At 51.7% G+C, this 25,046-nt stretch overlaps 2 protein-coding genes across 3 annotated transcripts in view; one reads left to right on the top strand and one right to left on the bottom strand.

The window, feature by feature from the left end:
- The window catches only part of STYXL1 (serine/threonine/tyrosine interacting like 1), a 29,895-nt gene extending 18,844 nt beyond the window's left edge, over positions 1 to 11,051 (bottom strand). The window contains exons 1-4 of the mRNA XM_068969158.1: positions 10,942 to 11,051; positions 3,262 to 3,365; positions 2,284 to 2,345; positions 1,447 to 1,591 (exon numbers count right to left, since the gene is read on the bottom strand). Coding sequence (XP_068825259.1) covers positions 1,447 to 1,591; positions 2,284 to 2,345; positions 3,262 to 3,364 — 310 coding nt within the window. The 5' untranslated portion in view covers position 3,365; positions 10,942 to 11,051. The remainder of the gene's footprint in view (positions 1 to 1,446; positions 1,592 to 2,283; positions 2,346 to 3,261; positions 3,366 to 10,941) is intronic.
- A 159-nt stretch (positions 11,052 to 11,210) lies between these two features.
- MDH2 (malate dehydrogenase 2) lies at positions 11,211 to 24,343 on the top strand. Of its 2 annotated transcripts, XM_068967384.1 has the most exons (9): positions 11,211 to 11,367; positions 14,751 to 14,919; positions 16,403 to 16,486; positions 16,943 to 17,052; positions 18,392 to 18,517; positions 20,473 to 20,550; positions 21,437 to 21,536; positions 21,857 to 22,008; positions 23,218 to 24,338. In XM_068967384.1, exons 1-9 carry the CDS (start codon positions 11,302 to 11,304, stop codon positions 23,347 to 23,349), a joined length of 1,017 nt encoding a protein of 338 aa, XP_068823485.1. In that variant the 5' UTR covers positions 11,211 to 11,301; the 3' UTR covers positions 23,350 to 24,338. The 2 variants fall into 2 exon arrangements, with proteins under 2 accessions (XP_068823485.1, XP_068823486.1); XM_068967385.1 differs by lacking the exon at positions 18,392 to 18,517 and having other exon boundaries at positions 23,218 to 24,343.
- Positions 24,344 to 25,046: the final 703 nt, after the last annotated feature.

The following is a 25,046-nucleotide window of genomic DNA, read 5'->3' as shown; positions in this document are numbered from 1 at the left end:
TGAACGCCCAGCCCATGGAACTCATCCACCCCTATCAGTCACTGAGCCGGCAAGCAGCAGCAATGCGTGGTCAGCCCAAAGCAGGGGCTGAATGGAGAATGCAGCGGAGCCTCCGTGAAGCAGGCTGGAACTGGCCACGGTCCAGCTCGAGGATGACGTGACTGTTCTCCAGGATCACCATTCAAGCCGTGGGAGACCAGACAGAGCCAGACTGCCTGGGTTTGAATCCTGGCCCCACCACTTACTACGTGTGGTGGTTTAAAAACTCTTCCCACAAACACTTTCAAATGCTTCCCTTTAGTTTAATTCCCCTCTCCTGTAGGGGTTGGAGAAGGAAATGGCAACCCGCTCCAGTGTCCTTGCCTGGAGAATCCCAGGGACGGGGGAGCCTGGTGGGCTGCCGTCTATGGGGTCGCGGAGTTGGACACGACTAAAGCGACTTAGCAGCAGCAGCAGCCTGTAGGGGTAGCTGTACTCAGTGACTTGCTTCTCATGAACAGAATGTGACCTAGTATTTCCGTCTCAAGGGCAGGTAGGTCATAAATAGGCGCGTGGCTGTCCCCTCCTCTCCCTCTGTCTTGGCCCACTCCCTCGGGGGAAACCAGCTGCCCTGTCATGAGGCCGTCTAAGCAGCCATCTGCGGAAGTCCGTGCAGTAAGAAACAGAGGACTCCTGGGTGTTCCCACGGGAGCGGCCATCTCAGAGGCATGTCATCCTGGCCCCATCTCACCTCCTTGGGACAGCAGTCTGGCTGACGTCATGTCTACAGCCTCAGGACAAGGTGAGAACCTCCCAGCTAAGTGCTCCCAAATTCCACAGAAACAAACAGACAACTAATGATTATGGTATTAAACTACTGAGTTTGGGGGTAATTTGTTACACAGCAGTAGAAACCCACGGTCCCAAACATGGGGAATGAGTTATTTCACCTTCCTGGACTCCAATTTCCTCCTCTATAAAACAGAGACATTACTTACTAAGAGACAACTCTCCACGGCCTTTCGTGTTTCTACATGTCGTTTGAACAAAGGCGCTGGCTTTTCAAGAATATCTGTGTAATAAACAGCCTTGGTTGATAGAGACAGTTCCTCCCTCCAGAGTCAAGGGCAGGCAGGCTTTCTGCATGTTTGTTAGAAAAGATTTAGGCCCCCTAAGCTCAGAGTTCGCTAACAATACCACCCACTGCTTTCTGGCTACTTCTATTGCTCTGAGAAATAAAGTCTTTTATCTCTGAGCCAGGAGCCTCAGGTCTTGCGCCAGCATCCACGAAACCACGGCAGGCTCGCTTGTCACCTTGCAAAGAAGGAAACACCCCAGACCCTTCCCAGGTTCTGACACTGCCGTCCCCATCGGGCTGCTCTGTAGAGGTGGCCCAGGCAGAGCTCCCGGCACGTGGCAAAAGCGCTCGGTAACTTAACTCTTCTCGCTGCTCTGGTACAGACTCACTGTGCTTGCCGTCGTCAGCGCCGTCATCATCACTGCCGTCGTCTTTCAGCATTAGCTCCGGGGAGATGGTGTTGTTATCGTATATCACACAGTGTTCCACACACTCCAGATCCACAGACTCCGGGATTAGGTATTTGCCTGCCCTCTAAAGAAACCACCGGAGAAGCCTGTTGGTTGGTGGGTTAGGCTGAGTCCACACGCCCTGCACACCAGCACTGGGAGGCGCCCAGGTGGGACAGCGTCCCCCTCCTTGACTACACACAGGCCTGGAAACCCTGAGAGTGGACCAGAGAGGCTGCCACGTTCCAAGAGTCTTCCACACCCATGGTCCCTCCTGGGAGAAGCTGTCCACGGCTGACTAGACCAGAGATGAGAGGCTGGCAAAGAACAGTGGTCTAGTGGCCAGCCCACAGCCAATTAGGAGCCTTGGCACAGGTGCTGAGAGGGCAGCCGTGGCCACCGGAACTACTGACACCCTCTGGAGAAGGGTGTGGGCGATGGAGACCAAATCCCAAATCCGCCATGAAGAGGGCAGTAAGCAGACAGGCTTGAATGGGCAAAAGTCACAACCCCAGGGTCCATAACACTGCCTGGCCCATCAAAGAATGAAATCAACATTTGCTTAATGAAGCTGTTGCCCACGGAGGACAGGGAGAGGCCTCAGGGAGTGTGTGACAATGTCAGAGACCCTCGTGGTGGACACACGGGGTCCTGCCCTGCCGCCCACAGTGTCCAGTAGGAGGTGCCCCCTCTTGGACCTCGGATAAAATCTCCCACTCTTCCGGCCCTCCAGTAAGGCAGCCCATCTGCCCCACCTTCGGACTCTTGTCGCTATACCTTCTTCACGAGGAGCGCTGTAATCACGTGGCTTTCATCATACTCCCATTTGGACCGCACATCTGAAAAGGAAAAGTATCAAATGAGCAACTGCTTTTGCGAAGGAACACGTGACCAACAGGAACATTAAAATACATTAAAGTAAAACGATGAGCCAGAAACAGAGAAAATAGCTCTAATACATATAACTAACAAAATCTTGTATCCAGAATTTGTAAAGAAGTTAAAAATCAATGGGGGAAAAAAACTACAGACATCTGAAGACATCTTTACCTTCAGAAACAGCTGAAGAGTACATCCAAGGCTGCCTTCAGCCCTTGTGAAGTGCCTGCCTGAGGACACTCAAGGCCACCAAAGAACTTACTGCTTGCTCCAGCTGGCACCTGAAGACAGGGCCCCTGTCCCCCGCCTCTGAGAAGGGTAAGAGCCTAACTTCGATAAGCACGTTAGCAAGCCCCCTTGGGTTTCGCATGGTCCAACTCCCACCCAGTTTGTAGTTTTTCACTTCCCTGCCTCTGAGCCCCACGTTCCCCCTCTCTACTCCCTCACTCTCCATCGCAAAGGCCTCTGTGCAAACTGGAGTCCTGTCCACTCGGGGCTCCTCCCTATTGCAATGGTACACTACCGATTAAATCCTGTCTTCCCCTTTGTTTATCTCTAACATGATCTAATAACAAAAATGAACCAACTACACTCTAGCTCCATGCAACAACATAAGTGAATCTTCATCGCGTAGTCTTGAGCGAAGGTCAGAGACATGGTCTATCTGGCTTAAAAACAAGTGAAACTGGGACTTCCCGGGTGGTCCAGTGGTTAAGAAGCCCTCTTCCAAAGCAGGGGGTGCAGGTTCAGTCCCTAAGATTCCGCATGCTGTGGAACAACTAAGCCCGCACACTACAACCAGAGAGTCTGCCCACCGCAATGGGAGATCCCACCTGGCACAGCTAAGACCTACCCAGCCATAAATAAAGTACTTACCCAATAAACAGAGGTAGTTGGGTTCAGTTAATCTGGATAGTTTTGTGACCTGATTCAAGATGTTGTAAAGCTCTGTTGGTTCACACAAAACCAAACCAGTCATCCTACAGGAAAGAATCGATAACGTATTAATAAAAGCTTAGTGAAGTGAAAGTCTCTCAGTTGTGTCCGACTCTTCGTGACCCCATGGACTATTCAGTCCATGGAATTCTCCAGGCCAGAATATTATTGAGTGGGTAGCCTTTCCCTTCTCCAGGGGATCTTCCCAACCCAGGGACTGAACCCAGGTCTCCCGCATTGCAGGTGGATTCTTTACTAGCTGAGCCACAGGGGAAGCCCAAGGATATAGGCGTGGGTAGCCTATTCCTTCTCCAGCGGATCTTCCCAACCCAGCAATCTAACCACGGTCTCCTGCATTGCAGGCAAATTCTTTACCAACTGAGCTATCAGGGAAGCCCAAAAGCTTAGTACATCTTTCTATTTTAGATGAATGACTACCAAGTAAGATAATTAAACTTTCTTAACATGTGTTCAAACAAAGGTGAAAATAATCACCAAAGTGATCAAGGAAACTTTAAAAACTTAAAGTGAAATGTGTGTAGGGGAGATAAACATTGCACACAACATAACTGAATGAAACAGGTTGTAAAACAGTCACCAATCCGTTTCTTCTTTCAGTAAGTCATCACTGAACATCTACTACATGCCAGGCACTGGAAATACCTGTGGTCATCTAGACCTACCCTCATGAAGGTTACAGTCTAGGCTGGAATGCAGACATTGGACCAAAAAATACTTCATTAAGCAGGGAAAGCATTATAAAAGGGTCAGCATCCAGTGCCACAGGAGGTGCCAACAGGAGGGCCTCGCCTAGTCGGCGGGGATGGGTGGTCAGAGGGCTGTCTAAGATGTGATTGCTGAGACAGGAGGTTAGGCAAGACTTAAGCAGGTGGAGGAGACAGAGAGGATGAAGGAGGTGGGAATACTTCTGAGAGCAGGAGGGAACTTAGCACCTGAGGTTTCCAAAGGAGCCTGGGCTGACGGCAGTGGGAGGAGAGTGATGATGAAGACCTTGGGGAGGCTGATGCAGGTCCCTTGTGGGGGCCTTATGGGCTTATTGTAAAGACCGTGGTGCTTCCTGGGAGGTGGCGCATCGCTCACTTGTACTGACAGAACTGCCCGGCCAGCCTGGGCTGTGGCTCCTGCTTACAGGGCTGCTCTTGGTTCCTGGGTACGACTGTCTCTGCTGCCCCCTGGACACTGAGCGGGGAAGGCTGGGCCTGTGCAGCAGCTTCCTGCAAGGAGGTTACCTTTTAGCCAGGGTGGGAGTGACCAAGAACAGCCTGCAGACCTCTGCAGGCCAGTCAAGTCCACGGACAATCTTGCTCAAGTGGACAGTTAGGGTCCACTTCAGGATTACCAATATGATGCTCCCCAGAAAGGCTAACCCCTCGTCTTGGGCCCTGGAACCTTCTCGCCTCCACCAGCACCTCAGTTCTCAGCCTTCCCTCCAACATCACTTTCGGTCTCCATGTAGGTCGTTCCCAGTGGCACACCAGCATCCTCTGTGCCTATCTCTGTTCCCTTTGTCAGCTGAGACCTTTTTATGTCTACACGGCCTCCACTTCCTCACCTCTGAACTCTAGTTTGAACCCCTGTTGTGCCACTTATTCTTGGCTGCCTGTCCTCAGGGAATAATTAGCCTTTCTGTGCCTCAGTTTCTGCCTCTGTAAAATAGGGGTAAAAATCATATTACCATTTCTATAGAATAAGGATAATGGTACTTGTTGTGTGTGGATCAATGAAATTACACGTGGAAGACATTCTGAGCAGGGAGGAAGTGCTCGGTAATTGTTAGCTATTGGTACAAACTTCTCCCCTGGAACTTCTAACCCCAAACCACAGAACCTGCTCTTATCAAGGTCATCACAAATACTCCTCCTGCCTAACCCATTTAGTCATTCCTCTGTAACCCGCTTGAATGCCTCCTTCCCCAAACACTCCCCGCTCCCAGGACCCCCCACTCTCTGGGCTTCCCGCTTCCCTCGCAGATGGCTCCAACTCTCCCAACGAGCACACCCTCAGACACAGCCGTCTCCTCTCTTCTCTACCTCTACTCTCACTCTGGGACAGAGCTTCTCGGCCTTGGCACCAATGACGTGCGGGGCCAGGTAGTTCTTGGTGGTGGGGCTGAGCTATACACCACAGGATGTTTAGCAGGATCCCCAGCCTCTACCAGTAGATGCCAGGACCAACTCCCACCCTTCAATTACAAGTGTTTCCAGATGTCACCAAATGTCCCCTGCAAGAAGGGCAAAGTCACCGTTAGGTGACAACCACCACTCCCCTAGAGTCTGGGGGATTCATCCAGTCCCTTGAATACACCCTGTATACCAATGACTCCCAAATCATAGCCTCTACTTGACCTCTCCACTGAGCTCCAGGCTCCATGTTGATGCCTGATAGGTAGCTCAAGTATAATGTAGCCAGAAAAGAAGGTTTAAATTACACAAGCCCACATCTCCAATATCTTCTTGTCTTTTAGTCTTCCCTGTCTCAATAAACAGCACCATTATCCACCAAGTTACTCGAGGTCACATGTCTAATCCCTCATTTCCCTCCCATTAGCTCCCATCTATTAGCTCTACTACCTAAATATCTTGGGCTTCCCAGGTGGCTTGGTGGTAAAGAACCTGGCTGCCAGCGCAGGAGATGCAGGCTTGAGCCCTGGGTCGGGAAGATCCCCTGGCGAAGGAAATGCCAAGCCACTCCAGTATTCTTGCCTGGAAAACCCATGGACAGAGGAGCCTGGTGGGTTACAGTCCATGGGGTTCCAAAAGAGTCAGACATGACTTAGTGACTAAGCAACAACACCTAAATATATATATTCCAAGCCCATCTCCAGGGCTAACATTTTAGACCAAAGTACTTGCATCTCTCTGCCAAGGACGCAGTACTTGCCAATTGGGCTTCTTGCTTCTGCTTTCTCCCTATAGTCTAAACTTCACATGGCAGGCAGGGTGATCTTTGTGAAGTATGAGTTCATTGTCTTCTCCTGTAGTCACTTATTTGCTTATTTTTATCATCAGTCTCCTCACAGTGGAATGTATGGCTCACAAGAGTGGGGACCTTGCCCTTCTTGTTCACTGCGGTATCCCCACACAGGGCCCAGGATTTCTGATGCAGACCAATGCTCAATCAGCATGTGTTTAACGAATACATTATTACTAGTCACCATTCCTGCCTTCACCAATGGGCCCATCCTGACTTAATGCCATACACCTAGATGCCACACACAGATCCCTCCTAAAGGACCTCCCAACTCATCCCCCCAGGTCCTCTGCCTCTGAAAGTCCTGATCTCAGGCCATTTTGGAGGTGGTGAGCATCAGGGAAAGAGGATGGACTCTGTGTCGTCCCCAAGCTTCATGAAGCCAACCTAAAAGCTGGCTCCTAACATACCTCGTTGATCCCTCAGAGTCCATCCTCAGCCTCCCACCTGCTTCTCCCCATGACAACCTCCATCTCTTCATTCACTAGCTAACAGACTGTCTCTGGGCTTTCAGGTAAAACCTAGTCTAGCCCCAGGAGTCAGCTCCTTCTGACATCTCTCCTTCCCAAAGGGTGCACTCTCACTTGTCAGGCAAAATCTGCCTCACCTGCTGGCAACCTTCAGGAGGGTATGCACATCCTGACCCTAACTGCACACTCCTGAGAGAAGACGCAGCCTTGTGAGCCACGGTGAGGAGCGCCCCTGGACTGGGCAGGCAGAGGCCTGGACACAGCAAACAGCCCTTCCATCCCAACTCCACAGTTGTTTGTCTTTTTTTGGTTACGCTGAGCATCATGAGGCATCGTAGTTCCCCGACTCGGGATCGAACCTGCGCCCCTGGCAGTGGAAACATGGAGTCCTAATCACTGGACCACCAGGGAATTCCTGCTCCAAACTCTGAAGGGTATGAGAGGTTCTTGGTTCCACCATTTAGGTCCTAAGAATATTTTGATATCGAACTTTTATACAGAACCATAAAACAAATACTGATGAGGTGCTCAGCCAGGCTTGTGCCCCACCTTTTGCTCCTGACATGGGTTCCTGGACATGTCCAAGCTCTGGACCCAGCTTTGTTTTCACTTCCCTGACCTCTGGCTGGCCCGGGGGACTGAAGCCTCTGCTCCCAACTCAGAACTGCCCCCATCAGCATCTCAGCTCATGGGAGCTCCTGGCCAGCACCTTCAGGCTGCCTCTGCTGTCACCAGTCCACCGCCTCCCGGCTGCTCTGCTGGCACGTAACTTGAAAAGCCAAGACCTTTGATGCCCAGCAGGGATGGGCCACGACTGAAAATTAAGCTATATAAACATAGCTCTATTTAAACATTTATGCCCCCATTTTCCAATATTCTAGGTTCCCTAGAGGAAAATAAAACTCTCATACAGGTTGGACAATTAACATCTTTCTAACTCTTCATTTTAGCTCCAAGGATCTGAAAGATTTTAAAATACTTCACTTGGGTAAAATACTTCACTTGTGGTACAATTTTAGGGTTGAAGAGAAGATAAGTTAGCACAGAATATGTGCACCTAAGAGCAAAAATTTGATAGCTCATGACTGTGCTCCAAAGCCTATGCAAGGATCAAAATGGTCAGTGTAGGTGCGTGTGCGCGGCTGGTGTGGGGGTGCAGCGAGGAGGGCATCAGTATATTTCCTGTATTGTGTATAAAGATAGGCAGTGAAGAACTAGAAAAAGTAATCTATAGTGGTAGAAGTCAGGAAGTCAGGTATTTCTATTTTCTGGGGGACTGGGACATAAGGGAACTTTCTGGAATAAAGAAAATGTTCCTATAGCTTGTTTTGGGTGGTGGTTACAAGACTACAAACTGTCAAAACTACCAAACTGCACACTTAAGATCTGTATACTGTATCGTATGTAAAGTATATGGCAATTTTTGGAATGCCCTGAAATACGAGGACACTTCTCTACTTTCGGTGGGGATGGCCCAATAGAGAATTTGGGAGGTAGGGGTTCCCTGCCCTAGAGATGCTGACAGGGGCTGACTGACTTGGCAGGGATGGGGAGAAGTCCCAGCCCCAGATGTAGCAGTGAACATGAGAATCTGACTCCAGTTTCTCTCCTGTGCCCTCAACTCTCCCCTCTACAGGGATGACTTCAGCCCTGGCCTCTCTCAGGGGTTTCAATCCCATACTTCCTCTGGAGTAATCCCCCAAGTGTCCCCTGATACTTTTATGTGGACAATTCATCACCACTTCCAATTCAGCCCATCTAAAATAGAGCTCTTTACTTTTTCTCCACACAGCTCTCCTTCCACACAACTTCTCTCAGGCTGAGTTCCCACAGCACTTTTATTTAAATCCAGATGGGCACAAACAATTCTTATCAACTCTTCCCTCTCCCTCATTGGCCCCACTTCCCCATTTCTAAAACTACCATCAAAACTCAGATTATTTATCATCTCCTAAGACTCTTGCAGCACAGAAGCTGCAAGAAGAACAAGGTTAGTCTCTCAAAATACTATGGAAGATAAGCCTCCTGAACAACCTCCCTGCCTTGCACATTTTTCCCTTGGAATCTCTGACATACCAAGGTCAGTCTAATCTTCCTCAAACACAGTTCTGGTGGCATCACAAAAGCCTCTGATAAACACTTGCTTCCCAAGGAATAAAACACAAACTTCTCAGCTAACATGCATAAACCCTGCACAATCTGGGTTTTCCAGTCTTGTATCTAAAACCACTTGACTCTCCCCAAATTCAGAAACCCACTCTCAACCTGGTCAGGTGCTGGACAATAGAGATCAAAGTACCTGACTGCACGATGCTTTCAGTTCTCGTGGTAAGATACAGGGGTAAACAATTAACAAGAGAACACAGTCAGTGATACAATAAAGGACACTGTTCTCATGTCCCAACTCCCAACAGAAATGATCTGTTCACTGTCCCCTCCTCCAGGTTTTCCGTTGGGCTCTTTTCCCTCTCCCATCTGAACACTTTCTATTGTTAAATGCCCAACTCCCAGCGCCCCTCCTTTGGGAACTCCAAAGCCCACGTGCAAGGATCTCTCCCTCCTGTGGCGCTGAACGGCCTCACTCTTGTTCTTCCTTTACATCTCAGCTTAGATGTTTCATCCTCCAAAGTCCTCTCTCACATGGCCCCCACCTCCACCCCAAATCTGAGTTAGATAGACCTCCTTTGTGAAGGAAAGCTACACGGCTCAAAATGGCCTGGAGTTAAAACTCCCCTCCAATGGTGGGGTCTTCCTCACCATTCTATACAGGACAAAGAACTCCCTGGAGCCCCCCTCTCACCCCCTGAAGGAAGGAATGGACATTAAGATTGATTACGTCCAGCTTCCAGCTGGTCCCAGTCTCCAGCCGGTCTCAGGAATTCCTTGCCCCGTTGTTAAAAGTTAACTAATCCAAACGATCTTGAAGAAAAACAGCCCCTCAAGACAATGTATTTCCACGTCTATGTTGTCTGTATACCTCCTCTTTTCTCAACTTAGCGCAGCAGCTCACTCATCTGACTGCTGCCCCTTCTCGCCTCATTAAAGGTGATCTGTTCCTGTTAAGTATAGGTCTCATTCTTTCTCCAAACCTCACTTTCTCTGACTCCCTTAACCTACACTTTACGTTCCCACAGCCCCTCAAAATTCTCTAGTGTTGCCCATATCATGCTGCTTGCAATGTACCTGTCTCTCTCACTAGACTGTGAGCTCCTTAAAGGCAGAAAATGTGTGGATCCTCGCTCACCTGTGAAGCAAGTGGTCTTAGCAGCTCAATGAACAAATGGAAAGGAGGCAGGAAAGAGTAAGCCCGCCATCACGCGTGCCCTCCTACTTATATGTTCGTCAGTACTTGGGCTAACTGTTCTTTTTCACCTCCTGCTTCCCCGTTCCCAAGTAGGCTGTCATCCGTTCCCCCTCACTGGGTTTGCACACTTCTCCAAGGTAACAACCTGCAACACAACGACCTGCCCCACTTGACCCTGAACTTTTGGAGGGCAAGGAGGTCTCTGCACCCCCCAGAAAATAGCAGCAGGGCAAATGAAGCTTCTAAGTATACTGATACATTTGAATGGTAAGCTTCCAGTGAGCAAAAACCATGTCTTCACTTTCTCTGTGGTGGACTCTGAACAAATCCACTTTAACTGTGCTCAACATGGTTTCTTGGCTCCTAAAGCTTAAACGATGTGGCCAGGTTGACAGCATTGCTGGGCCGACCAGAGGTGAGGGACGGCGTGACTTTGCAAGTTTTATCACCTGGATATCTGTTACCGCATCTATAAACTCTAGCGATGAGTCAGTGCTCAGGATCTGTCATTCTCGGCAGTGGTGTCCCTAAAGCTTTGTAAACTTAATAGACGGTCCTGGGCATCAGGAGGAACGAAAAGTGGACGGACTGTGTGTGATCAGGGGTGGTGCACAGGACCGACAGATTAGAAAAGCCCCCATCGTCCACCTCAATCCCGGGGCTCTCAACCTCCCCTCCCCCGTTTCTTTTCCAGAGCTTTCCATAGTTCGGAGCTCCTCCAGTCCCCAGGGACAAGATGGGTGGGTTTGGCTGAGCTGGCGGAGGGGAAGGACGGCTCGGATCGCACCCATTCCGTCGGACCTCCGACCTGACATCGGTCGGTCGCCCTGTCAGAGCCTTTGTCTGGGGCCCCACCTGCAAAATGGCTCCTCTAAGGCTCTCCAAGCCTACAGCCCGTCTTCTTCCACCTCTCGAGTGCGGACTCTCCCTCCCACTCTGACCGCGTCTGCCTCACAGGCCGCACGCAACACGACCAGCGCTACGACCCAGCCTAAGAATGCGCTCCGGGAAGCACCCTTCTGCGGGCCTCCTAGAAAGCCCGGATGTGGCCGAGATACCGCGAGAGCTTGGAAGTGGGGGCGCCGGAAGCAGCGCCGCTCTCGCGAGACAAGGCGGAGCAGAGCCGGGAGGTCCTGTGCAGTGTGGAGGTCGTTGGAGTCACTTGTCTGCTGACAGCTCCTCTGCCAGCCTGTCCGCGCCCCGCCCGCCCCGGCCATGCTTTCCGCCCTCGCCCGGCCTGCCGGCGCCGCTCTCCGCCGCAGCTTCAGCACCTCGGCCCAGGTAGGCCCTGCGAGGGGCAGCCTGCAGGTGGAGGCTCTCCGGCCTAGGCCACGTGTGTTCCTGGCGCGCGGGCAGCCTTGACCCCGGCTCAGTCAGCTTGGACCGCAGGGCCGCCTGGTGCAGACCCGCAGTTGTGTCGGCTGGGTCGGCCCTGATACTGGGCGGGAGGTGCGGGGAGAAAGTCCCGGAGTCAGGGAGGTGGGAAATAGCCCAGCTCCAGTACCGGGGTGCTTCTCCGAGCCTGCCCGTTCACCCCCAGAATCTGCTCTTGACCTGTGCTCCTTCAAGCTTGAGAAGCCAGGGCTGTAGGGCCTAAAGTAACTTACCTTCCGTAGTGTTTTGAGAGACTAACCTTGTTGTTGCAGCTTCCGTACAAGCATTGTGTAATTTTTAACTTCATAGTGCAGACAGAACTACCCAGGGTAAAACACTGGTCCAAGGTTACACAGTCTTTTGGCCAGAGGATTAAAATTCCCCTCTCTTGACCACTGTAATTTTTTCTTTTTGGATCACCAAGCCTTCCCTCTAAGAACCCGAAGTCTCTGCTTCCTCTTAAGGACCTTTTGAAGGCTGCTGCCTGTGGTGGACCGCCTGGGCCTGGCCTGGCCTGGAACTACTTAAGCCTAAGCTATTTTTAGCCGTCTCGGGCAGCGATTCCTAAACTCTGGTGTGTATCAGAATCACCAGAATACTGATACAGATCAGAGACAGAGGGTCAGTGAAGGAGATAGGACCCGCTGGGCCTCTGCTTTTACCAAGAGCCCCAGGTGATTCTAATACAACCCAAGTATGAGAACCCTGGAATACCCACATCGCCTCTTAAGTACCTTGCCCTAAAAGGGAGGTGATTGTTGAATGAGGTTCTGCATTTCTTAGCCTCTGCCTTTCAGACCAGTCTCCTGTGTGTTCAGTTCATTTGGAAAATAAATAGACACGTAAGTGCCTTTGAGTATCTGCTTGCCCAGAACTGTGTTGGGTGCTGCAGGTGATAGCAGGATGGGTGAGAAGCAGTACTTATGCCAAAAGTGAGTAAACTTAGGACCCCGAGGACCAGTGGGAGTGTTGGAGAGTGACACTGAGGAGTAGGGGAAGGGAACTAACCGAGGATAAGACCAATATTTGCTGGTATGATTTCATGAACGATATTGAGACAAGAAGGAACATGGAGAAAACCAAGGCTTTGGATTTTGCAGTTGAGTTGCTAAGGTAGGAAAAACCGCTCGGAAAGAGTGATGGGAGTTGGCAGTGGTATTGATATCAGGAGCTCAGGTTTGGATATATTGAGTTTAAAATTCCTACTGGACACACAGACAGAGCCGTTGAGAAGGCAGGTGTATAAGTCAGAAAGATGAGCTTGAGCCAGATGGTGCATTGGCCTAGAGACTTTAGATCCCGTGTCATTAACAGGAAAAATGGAATGAGCATTCAACCTCCGTGTATTTATGTCTCTGTATGTACTAATGTTCTAATATATAAACACAAGAAAGAAATTTAAAAACAAGCTGTTAAATAGTTTGTTATACAGACTTTAAAAAGCAAACTTGTGAAAGAAGTGTTACTATATATCCATTTTCAAAGCCTACTGCTAAACAGTATGCCAAACAGTGGGAAAGGATGTGAAATCTGGCAACAGCTTGTTTAGGAAGAGATCGTGAGCTGTCCTGCAATACCAGAGCTTCTCATCTCACTGTAAAGATTCCACCATTTACAAGTTATGTTTTTATAAATATTAGCGGAGCTGATGAAACCTTGTACAAAACGTAACGTGGCCTCATTCCACTGAAAGTGTGTTACATTCGTCTTGTTTGTCACAGGGGACTGATTGATCCAAGGACCCTAGTTGAGGACGCCAGGTCTGTCTGTTTCCTGGTAGATATTAATTCTTCACCTGTTAGACAGAATTAAGACGCAGTCTTCCACACTGACATCCCGCACACCAAGGGGACTGTGTCTTGCCCCCCGTGTTGGAACCCTGGTCAGTCGTGGGAGTCAGGCCGAGAAATCTGGGCATGAGGAACTTGAGAAGATTTTTGAGCAAGGCAATGATGAAAACTTTGAATTTGGGGGAGGATAGTTGAGAGGTAGAGCTGAGGACCTAAGTTAGACAGTGGAATCAGAATGGAAATCAGAGGCAGGTTAGGGAGATGTTTGAGATGCCAGCTCCTTCATATCCTAACTGGGTGTCTCCAGTAAGCAAAGAGGCAGAAGATAGGAATAAAGGTTTGAATGTGGGGGAACACAGGTGCCATTTGGGGACAGGGATGGGAGAGGATGCGAGGATAAATTTATTTGCACAGTTGGGTAAGTGGGACCAGTGGGATGCCTAAGAGAACTGGAGATGTGGAGTTGGAATCTGGGAGTCCCTGGGATTTGGGACAAGGACTGAGGGTGATCGCTGAAGCCCCGGAGGTGAGTGAGACTCCACACTTCAGGTTCTGGGTGGTTGGTCCAGCTAGTTTTCTGTGAAGTCAGGGGTACAACTTAAAAAAAAACAAACGTGAATTTGAATCTTACTTATAGTATATGCCCTTTCAAGTTTTAATTTCTTCAAGCAGATCACACTGTGTGTGAGGTGGGTTTTTTTGAGGTTTTTTTTTTGGTTGGTTTGGTTTTGTTGACAGAAGGCCAGTATTGCTGGCTTCTGTTGCTGTGGACCATGACGTGCAGCCGCAGCAGCCGTAGTGTAGACGCTGCCCTCCAGGACTGTGTCCTGGCCTTTGAACTCCTGTGGCTGCTCTTTTCTCAGTTTGTCTTCTTCCTGGCCTGCTTGCCGGGATAGGCTCCCCTTCTCGTTTGTGAGTTTAGGCTAGAAACAGCCTCCCTGAGGTTGGCTGGGGTTTGGGTTAGGCCCTGCCCGAGACCTAGAGGGGAGAGTGCCTCTTGTGTAAGGGGAGTGAGCTTTAGGGCAGGACTTCGCTTCAGGACAGCTCTTTGCCCTCAGCTCCTGGGCATCTCACTGCCTGGCCGCTCTGGAGCTGGCCAAGGCCTGTTTCACTCCTACAGCCCCCAGGTCCAAGCACTGGCCCATTGGTAGGAGTTCATAAATATTTGTTTATAGTTTTTAAAACTGCACGTTGCAGGCAAGGCTTCTGTTAGCAGTCCAGTGGCCGAGTGAGTAGTCTGCTTGTCTCTCGAGGGTACGGGAGAAGTGTGCCCTGACTCTCACAGTATCTGAAGGCACAGGTTGTCCCCTGTTTTCCTGAGGCATGCTTCTGAACATCCTGAAAGAAACAGGGCCTTATGGGTGGTAGGAATACCTTCGCCTCTTCGTTTGGGACCACTGCAGTAAAGGAGGCCAGGGGCCGTAGTCTGCAGTTTTTACCATGTGAATCCTTTTAATGCTGATTCCGTCTTCAGAGTCCTCTCTCTGTGCCTCTTTCTAGAACAATGCTAAAGTAGCCGTGCTGGGGGCTTCCGGAGGAATTGGGCAGCCACTTTCGCTTCTTCTGAAGAACAGCCCATTGGTGAGCCGCCTGACCCTCTACGATATCGCTCACACGCCTGGAGTGGCTGCCGACCTGAGCCACATCGAGACCAGAGCGACCGTTAAAGGTACTGGGCCCGCCTACCCCATGGACCTTTCATCTCTTCTCCCCAGTAGACCAGGATCCAGGTTTAGAGTGAGATTCTTGGGTGGAACTAGGTGTTCAGAGACTTGGGGTTTCCGTGTCCATTTTAGAATTTAATTTTATAAATTATTGCAGCTTTTTGGACTTGTCTCTAAAAATGTTAACTAGTGTCTTTCAGAAAAACAACAGTGGCCTGATCTTCCCATTTAAAATTTTTTTATGATTTAAAATCATAGGAGGGCAGGGGTGGGGGGAAACTCCTGCAGGGACGTGGGGGCAGTAAGCGGCGCTGTCCCTGGTGCGCTGCCAGTGCCTTCTGGGCCGGGCCATCCCTCCACCCCAGGGTTTCTCTCGCCAGCTTCTTCAAAGCACGGCCACCTTAGGGAAATCTGAAATGAATATAGGTATATTATCCAAGAAGTCGTTCATAATCACATAGAGTTATATATAGCCTGCTCATTATAGCAGCGTTTATCCATGTCACCAAATTCTTGGTAAAGTCATTTTTTAAGAGGTATTATAAGTTATAGCTTATTTATTGTTATACCCATGCTGTTAGCCATTGGCTGTTTCGTGTTGTGCTGTTCTATAAATATTTATGTAAGCTGTGATAAGCGTCTTTTTATCTTTACACTTTGTTTAGGATCGTAAAAGTAGAATGAGTAGGTACGGCTGCTTTACAGCTTTTACTGTAGATGTCAGATTGCTGTGCAGGAAGCTTGCACTGCTTCCCGTCTCCACTGATGGTGTGAGGCTGCCAATGGTGTTTGCACACGGCTTCAGTGGGTGTAGACAACACAGGAGGTTGACTTGTCAGGTCACACGCTCGCGTGCCTTCCAAGGTCCCTGTGCATTCGTTTGCTTACTTTTTCTTGGGCTGTATATTTTAGAGTTTCCAGAAGCTCACACAATAGGGAAAAGTCAAATCAAAGCAGGTTTTGGTCATTGGGGCCAATTCCCCTGAGATGTTTGAAAGTGAACCTTTTTCTCCTCAGGCGATAGGCGTAAACAAAGCTGGTGCTAATATGTAGAGTCCCTGTGTGTCGTGGATTCTCTCTCCTGGCCTCCAGTGCCCCTTCTGATCTGACCCCAGAGTGGAGCTTTTGTTAGAATGACCGTGCTGTGGGATAAGCAGCTCTTAGCGGGAGCTGAGCAGGGCTCAGCGGTGCTGGCAAGTCGGGTCAGATAAGGCCAAGTGGCCGACTTGGATGGTTATTCCATTCTGTAGGGAGGCTGGGGAAAAGTGGAGTGAAAGGGACTGTCCTGCCAGCCAGAGTCGTCCAGACCATGGCGGTAGTTCTCAAGGAGAGGAACCCCTTCACAGATAGCCCTTCCATCCTGTCTCGAGGCCTTGGTCAGATTTGGACCTGGGTGGGGCTGTCCTCCTGGGCTCTGTCTGTGTAGATGTGCTGGCCTCTGCGGGTCGGAAACTGAAATTGCTCACTTAACTGTTTTCTTTTTTCCAGGCTACCTCGGACCTGAGCAGCTGCCAGACTGCCTGAAGGGCTGCGATGTGGTGGTCATTCCGGCAGGAGTCCCAAGAAAACCAGGTGTGTGTTGAAAGCCTTGCCTAGCATCTCCCTGAAAGTCAGCTAAGGACATGGCTTTCCATGAAAAGTGGAGCCGGTCTTTTCTCTGCTGCAGAAAAGATTCCAGGCTCCCAGATGCCCATGGGGACAGACCCCTGCACGAGTCACTGGGTCCCCTTGCCCAGTCTCTTGAGTTTTCCGCACGGAACGCCCTTTTCTCCACACACCTCTGCCTTGGAAGGCTTACTGATCGTCCTCGGGTATAACTCCCCTCTCCGCACCCCCCCACGCTCCACCCGCACGGACCTCTGTCTTGGCACTTGTCACACTGGGCTGTTTTCCCTACAAGATGGATTTACTTGACAGGGACCCTGTGTCCCTCATGTTTAAATTTCCTTAACAACAAACACACAGCACTTGGCACGTGTTTGGAAATTCGTCCTGTGCTTTATGAACATTGAATTGGATCGTTCTCAGGTATGACCCGAGATGACTTGTTCAATACCAACGCCACGATTGTGGCCACCCTGACCACTGCCTGTGCCCAGCACTGTCCGGAAGCCATGATCTGCATCATCTCAAATCCGGTGAGTGCCCGCCGCGGGCAGGTGGGTGCCGCAAGTGCCGCCTGAAAGCTCCGTGTGCGGCTGTGCTTAGAGGGGGGAGCAAGCGGGTGATGTGCTGAAGTGGATCAAGGGGATGAATACTAAGAGGCCCTTAAATTCTGTTTCCTGAGGATTCTTTGTGGCCACGTGAGTGGTAACCTGAATTTCCCATCAAGCGTGTGTCTTTGTGCAGGTCACTTCCCCTCTCGGTATCTTAGTCCTTCCACCTGGAAAGCAGGTCCACTCCTCAGGCCGCCTGTAGCTGAGATTGCGGCAGCCTATTAGCTCCTTTCACTGTGCTCCACTCAGGCTCTGCAGTTCCCGCCGCTCCGGCCTCTCCCTCCTCACACTCACACCTGATCACGTACACAGCTGCCCCCACTCGCCCCTACCCAGGCCCTGCTCGCTGGTTTTTGCAGGAAGCTTGTTCTTCAGTTCACAAACTCCGGGTCGGGAGCTGTGTCCCCCTGAGAAGTCAGCTAGGGCGCGAATACCCACCCCAGCAGGGCCCCTGGTTGCGTTTGACAGCGGCCTCCTCCGTCCCTCCCTCCTGATTGAATCTGGACTCTGGTCTCCGAGTGCGAGAGGGACCGGGTGAGGTGTGGTGGCAGTGCTCTCGACTGAGGGACGTGGCCGCGGGCGAACACCCCGAGCTTGCAGCCAGGACCTCTGAGAAGAGGGTCCTGCCCTTTCCAAGCAGCTCCCTGTTCCTCAGGGGCCACTGGTCAGAAGTTGTTGGGGAGCTGATTAACCAGTACCTGATATAAATCTTGCTGGTTTTGTCTTATTTTTTTCCATATACCAGGTCATATGTTAGGCATTTGCCATATATTAAGACACTTAACCTTCATGGTAACATCATGAGGTCGTTGTCTTCCATTTTTACAGATAAAGAAACTGAGTCCCAGGGAGTTGACATAACTTGCCCAGGGTTACAATGCAGAGTGCCAGAGCTGGAACTTGGCCCTGGGCCATCTGAGCTTGTAGCCCTGTACTAGGCTGTTTTTTTTTGTTTGTTTTAAGAATGGTCTTTAGGGCCTAAGGCCCAGCTGGAGCAGAGCTTGGCCTGCGGAGCCTTCGTCACATTTTTAAGTTGACTGATGAGGGGTCACGTGCATATGTGAACTTTGGGGTCAGAGGTCACCAAGGGGAAGAGTGCCTGCAGAGTAGGGGGCCTTCCACGGTGAGGCTCAGTTACCAGACAGGGCAACTTAATGTGATACCTTCAGGCTTGCTAGTAGTCTGATGAGATTTTTCCTTCTGTTGCATGGCTCTGCTCTCAGAATGCAGGTGAATTGTGCCTTTCTCTTGGATTTACTAGGTTAACTCCACCATCCCAATCACAGCGGAAGTTTTCAAGAAACATGGAGTGTACAACCCCAATAAAATCTTCGGGGTGACAACCCTGGACATTGTCCGAGCCAACGCTTTCGTTGCAGAGCTGAAGGTAAGAGCTGCGTCGGGCATCTTTCACGTGGCCTTTCTGATCCTCCGTGTCCATCCTTGGCTCACTGATGGGCGTGGAAGACACCAGGGCCCCGATAGGTCACGTGTGACCTGAGGGTGGTGGTAAATGTCTTCCAAGCTCACCTCCTTCATGGGAGGCAGCTCTCACGTTTTCGTGGGGAGTGCAGACGGCAGGCGCCTGCGGGCTGAGACTGGCCAGCGCCTGCGTTGACCAGCTCGGTCTCCTCCCCGCGGCATCCAGGGTGCGGGCTTTCCCAGGGTCTCTCGCTGGCTGGAGTGGGTTGTGCTCCTGGTACTCTCCGCCTCTGATAACTGACCTTTGCAGGATTGACCTGCTCATCGTTAGGCAAACGGTAAGATGAGCAAACAGGAAGGGCTTGGGCAAGCTCCTGAGATGGTGTCAGCGTTGTTACCCCAGTCTGTGTCCTGATTCGCTCCTCCTCGGGAACCGGTAGTGACTTAGACTCCCCTCTGCTCTCGCCAGCTGCCGACTTCTTTCTGAGCTGCCAGACTTGTCCTGGGGTGGGTGTGGCACCGGCACCGGGTCCAGAGTCCTCGGTGTGTTTCACAACTCACTGTCTAAAGTCCCTGCTTGTGGACCCTGCAGAACCACTTCCTCCCTCCCCAATAAACATCCATCCTAAGCTTCAGGCCATTTTTTGTGACTCTGCAGAGGAGGGTTCCCATCCTACCTCCCACCAGTTAGGAATAATTGTCAAGCACGTGGCTTGGAGAGAAGGACAGGCGCAGGATTTGACCTCCATCTTCCGCCCCTGCACTCAGCACCTCTCTCCACGGTCATTCTTGCTGTGGCGTGTTCCTCAGCCTCTGTCTCCACGGGGCAGATCCTGAGATGTGGCCCCAGGGCCTGGGAGCTCTGTGGAGTGAAGTGGAAAGAGACGCTTTAATTCCAGAGACAGTGAGTTTGAGCAAACTCTGGGAGATAGTGAAGGACAGGGGAACCTGGCAGTCTGCAGTCCATGGGGTCGCAAAGAGTTGGACACGACGGGACGACAACAATTCCGGAGACAGTTGGATTGAATAGCCAGTTCAGCACATGTGTGTTTGGAGTGGGATTGTTGATGCCATGTCCCAGGTGTCCAGCCTGGCACCCTATGCAAGCTCCCTGCTCCGTTAGCCCTCTGCTGCTGGGCCTGCCCACCCTTGTGACTGGGCTCCCCTTGCTCAGTGAAGCAGGTTCGTAACTCAGGGCATCTGTCTTTAGCAGCTGCAGCACTTGGGGACTGATAACCCCTCTCCCATAACTCCCACCAGCGTCTTTTTCTGCGATAAGAAATACCTGATTCGCAGATTCTCGGAGGGTGGGGGACGGCACCATGCCTCAGGTTTAACAAGTGAATCAGCCGTCGCAATAAGCGCCACTTAACCGACTGTGGCGTCATGACCCCTTTCCACGTGGTTCCCTCCTTTTGGTCCCAGTCACTGAGCTGACAGACTTCTCAGCCCTGCCTCTTCTAGAATCTCGCTCTTGTACGAGGGAAAGAGAATCTGCGTTGCTCACGGTGAACGCAGTGTGGGCACGTGAGTCTGGGCTGAGGCAGGCGCGACAGCAGGTGTGGGAAGGAGGGCTGTCGGCCTCTGGTCCCAGAAAGCTGTCAGGCTGAGGGGGACCCGCTGGGACCCTCCAGGGAGGCCATCTCCAGCCCGCTGTGAAGGGAGAGCCTCAGTGTCCTCACCAGATGCCAGGTGCTCCTCGCTGAGCGTGCCCAAGCTGGTGTCAGAGCGTGCAGGCGCGGGGGCTGGTGGGAGAGGTGGGCGCGGCCGGCGTCGCCCGTGGCCTCTTTCCCGGCTCCTTCGTTTTGTTCTTGAGTTTTGTGGATTTTCTCAGTGTTGGTGCTTTAGGTGCATATAACATGTTTGACACTCAAAGTGCTTGTTTAAAAGTTAATCAGACTTCACGCTTCTCCTGACCAGGATTTGGACCCAGCCCGAGTCAACGTCCCCGTCATCGGTGGCCATGCTGGGAAAACCATCATCCCCTTGATCTCTCAGGTGCGTGTCAGGGGTGTGTGTCTCCTCGCCCGGGGGCCCCCAGACCACGAGCGCCCTTCAGAGGTTGACGGTGGGGCCCTGGGGCAGGCAGACCTCACCCTCCGTGGTTACTTGGAAAGGATTCCTACTGTGGATGCAGCCCCACCCCACTTGTCTGGGGTCTCCTGATGGCCTGGGGGCTGTGGGAGCGAGTGCGGCCAGAAGGTGTTAGAACAGCCAGCTCCCACACACACTGAAAACTGCCGGTGGAAGCACCTCCTGCCTTCCCGATTAGGTCAGAGCAGGCAAGGTCTCCTTGTATAAAAATGAGGACACAAAGTAAACACCCCTGAGAATGAGATAAATCACCTCTTGACCTCGGAAGAAAATACTGAGGAAACACTTCAAATCTGAATTGATGGACATCCCACAGAGCGAGCATTCGGTGCCCTTGACCCCTGTCATGAAGGATGGGAGGGCAGAGGGAGCAGTCAGAGGCGAGATCCCTGAGTGCCATGGGCCCTGGCAGGCCCCTGAACAGCAGAGGGAGGGAGGGGGACAGTTGGTGACGAGTGAATAAGGTCTGTGGTCTAGTTGCTCGCGCGTGATGCTAACTCCCTGCTCTTCATAGCTGCACCCTGGTTATGTGAGATGTTAACGTCAGGGTAAGGCAGGTGAGGAAAATCTTCCCGCTATTTTTACAGCATTTTGGTAAGTCTAAAATTAGTCCAAAATACAACAAGTTTTTAAAACATGAGTGGGGATCTCACTGCACCTCCCAACAAAGTCAGCTTGTTCTTTAAAGAAAGGGTCTTGATTTCCCACATGGCTACGATGCCGGGCCCCGAGGGCGTGGGGTCGTGGACCCTGGCCCTGCTCACACAGGCCCTGTGGCTTCTGCTTGCAGTGCACCCCCAAGGTGGAATTGCCCCAGGACCAGCTGGCCACCCTCACCGGTCGGATCCAGGAAGCCGGCACCGAGGTGGTCAAGGCGAAGGCCGGAGCGGGTAGGTCTCGGGTGGCCCCGGGCCCTGGTTAGAGTCTGAGCTGAAGACACAAGCACCTGGCAAGGAGCAGGGCCTTTTCCCAATTTCACATCCATCCACTTGACATGCCACCCCCCTGCTGGGTGGCATGGAGTAGTGTCTGAGGTCAGCAGAGCTAATTCCATGCCATTCATGCATTTATTGGGTCAGGGAATGCTGACGTACATTCCTGATGATTAGAAGGCTGGAGGCTACGCAGGTGGCTTTTCAGCTGGAGGGAGAGCGCGCCTGGATCTCCAGGTTGCGTTGCTGGCGTGGCTCACGCACCTGTGTCCTCCTAGGCTCTGCCACCCTGTCCATGGCATACGCCGGAGCCCGCTTTGTCTTCTCCCTCGTGGACGCGATGAACGGAAAGGAAGGAGTCGTTGAATGTTCCTTCGTTAAGTCCCAAGAAACGGACTGTCCGTATTTCTCCACACCGTTGCTGCTGGGGGTACGTGCCTGGGGGCCGGGGCTTGGCTGAAGGAGGGGCACGTTCTGTAGTGGAGAGTCAGCTGCTGTACCTGGAGCCTTCGCTCCGTGACTCGGATGTCCGTGAGCAGGGACCGTCCTGCCACCTTTGGAGTGTAGAAGCGCCACCGAATCAGGAGCAGGGAGACACCGCCGTCTGTGAGGCTGACAGGCTCTCGTGGCTCCAACAGCTGGTTGGCAGCGACCACCAGGGCAGCCATCCTGACGGGACCCTCGTGCCCCGAGGTGGCTCGCGGACGGCTCCCAGTAGTGGCTTCCCCACACCAGCCTGTGCTTGTCCTGAGCCCAGGACCTGCCGAGGCCTATGCCGCTGTTAGGCATTCAGTTCCAACGCTGCTGGGCCGCTGGGACAGGGCCCTTCTCGTCCAGTTGCCGGCTTCAGCCAGGCTGGTGTGGGCAGCCGTCCGGTCTGCTTAACCCCTACTGGGTGTTCAGGGAGCGGCTTGCCATGTCTCAGCCATGGGCACCTGCTGGGATCAGCCTAGTGTATGCTCCCCTTCCTCTCAGGCCCAGAAAGAAGCCCTTCCCATAGCCCCCTGGTGTCCACAATCCCCGAGACTCTCTGAAGAGGTTAGTCCCGGAGCCCATTGAGCAGGTGTGTGTGGCACAATGAGGCCCCAGGGGCTGATGGTTCCGACCAGGGAGCATCTGAGGAGGCCTGGATGCCAGGCTGCCGTCTTCCTAATGACCAGCGTTTGCCTATGTATTTACATTGGGTTCTTGTGGACATTTAAGTGTTTCTTCAGTCCTTAACCAACTTGGGAAAGAAACTAGCTCCGAGAAGTAAGCTCTTGTGTTGGGGAGGATAACTCGTGTTACTAATTGAATTCTTTGTGTACCAGCTGACCCAGGTCTGTCCTCGCAGCCTTCTGTGAGGCAGATGAGGAGACAGACCTGGCGTGTGAGCCACTGGGCTGCGCACACAGTGAGTTCCAGGGCCTGGCCCCCAGCCCGGGGCTGGCTGAGAGCAGCCTGAGTTCCCAGCACGGCTCATACCCATCCCGTCCCGTCCCCGATGCGTGTGACTCCCTCCGCAGGCTGCCCAAAGCCACCAGCCGCTAGTGTAGACAGGCTAGGCAGGGCTGATGAAGTTACAAGCAGGCTCTTCTGTAACAAACTCATTCAGGGAAGCTTTCTTGTAAAATATTACCATCTCTCCTCTCTCCTTCAGAAAAAGGGCATCGAGAAGAATCTAGGCATCGGCAAGGTCTCCCCTTTCGAAGAAAAGATGATTGCCGAGGCCATCCCTGAGCTGAAAGCCTCCATCAAGAAAGGAGAGGAGTTTGTCAAGAACATGAAATGAGAAGGCACTTAGCGAGCAGTCGGTCTCCTTAACTTATTAAGGCATCATGTCACTGTAAAGCCGTTTCAGATACTTCTGTCGTTTCAATTTGCTTGGTTGAGGAGGATTGTATTAATGAACCACCCCTTCCCAATCTCGGTCAGTCTGTCGGTGCATCAATAAAAGCAGGCTTTGATTTTCTTTTTCGAGGTCTCCTCCAATTAAATACTGCGATTTCTTCCCCATTAGAGCCTACTGCAGAGTGTCTGTCTGGCATCTCTCCCATCACGAGTCAGAACTACATGTTATTTAAAATTTAGACTGAAGCATCCTGGTCTCCTCAGTAGCTTCAGGTCTAAAATCTCGATCAGTAACTGCTTCTCCCAAGCCTGCGCTGTGAGCTGTCACGGCCCCCGGGCGTGTGGGCTGGGGCAAGGCCTGCTCAGGCCTGATTCCTTCGTGTCCTCTCACCCGCTCGCTGCCAGACCGCTGTCTCCTGTCCCGTGGTTTTTCTGGCCCAGCAACCAGCACCGCTGGCTGGATTTCATCCTCTTCTCGTTGAGCCCTGATGTTAAGTGGCGGTGAAGACAGAATCGTGCGAAAGGCTGGGCAGGGCCAGGAACAGCCAAGCCAGAACACCAGCTGTCGCCATGGAGCCGAGGACACCTGGCGGGGGGTTCCTGTCCTCGTCAGTCGCCGGAAGGAGCCTTCGCGCGTAAGCTGGGCTTAGGATAAGTGTAGGGGATTAAGGGGAGGCCCACCTCCCTTCAGGCACAGGCTGCTCCCCAGAAGCCATGGCCTCTAAAATGGAAACTGGGAGCTCCATACCTAGAAAAGAACCTCCTGACGACAGGTGATGATGACCTTCAGTGAAAGGCAGGTGGTAGGTGGAGCTTCACCCAGTGGACAGACACTTATCTGCAGCTTTCCTGTCCCCCCAATTAAATGTCAGTATGACATTGCTGTTTTCTTACACAAGTGATAATGTTCATTGTTGAAAACCTAAAATGTAAGCCAAATAATAAAGCAGGAAATTATCACTGTTGATAGTATGTATGCTGTTAATTTTGCAGATTTCAAAAGCAGAGAGAATGCTTCCTGTGCCACCGTGCAACCTGTCCTGCTGGTTAACTACTGTGTAACAAGCATAGTGTAGTTGTGCAGAATTTCTCACAATTCTGCAGTTGACAAGTTTCCTCCAGAAAATTCTGCTCTGCTACGTGTAGGGGCTTGGCCAGCCCGGCCCGTTCAAGATGATGTCTCGGGCTCACGGCTGCTACTAGGGGGGATGAAAGGACAGCTGAGCCCCATGAGGCCCCCAGAGTGGGGTGCGCGGATTTCTTCTTGATGGCTCAGGGTTCCCAAAAGTGCAAGAGCAGAAGCTGCCTGGCATTAAGGCTTAGGCTCGAAACCAGCACAGCATCACTTCTGCTACTTCCTTGTGGCTTAAGCAAGTCACAAGGCAAGCCCTGGTCCATAGTGGGAAGAGCCTCAAGGGCCTGACTACCCAAGGCCTGGTCCTGTCGGAGCCAACTATGGAGATGAGCTGCTACATGTGACTTTTCTGTAAGTATATATGCGTTTTCCCGCATCGCCTGCTTAATTGCTGGGTAATCCTTAAGGTGAATGTACTATAAGATGTACTCCACTCTTGTTGGGTAGTTAGGTGGTTTGGGTTTTGACTCCTAGGAAGAACATGGCTGTGAACGTCGTGGTGC

This window comes from Capricornis sumatraensis, chromosome 3 (genome assembly GCF_032405125.1).
Source record: "Capricornis sumatraensis isolate serow.1 chromosome 3, serow.2, whole genome shotgun sequence".
Lineage (NCBI taxonomy): Eukaryota > Metazoa > Chordata > Mammalia > Artiodactyla > Bovidae > Capricornis > Capricornis sumatraensis.
This window is presented reverse-complemented; position numbering and strand designations above follow the sequence as displayed.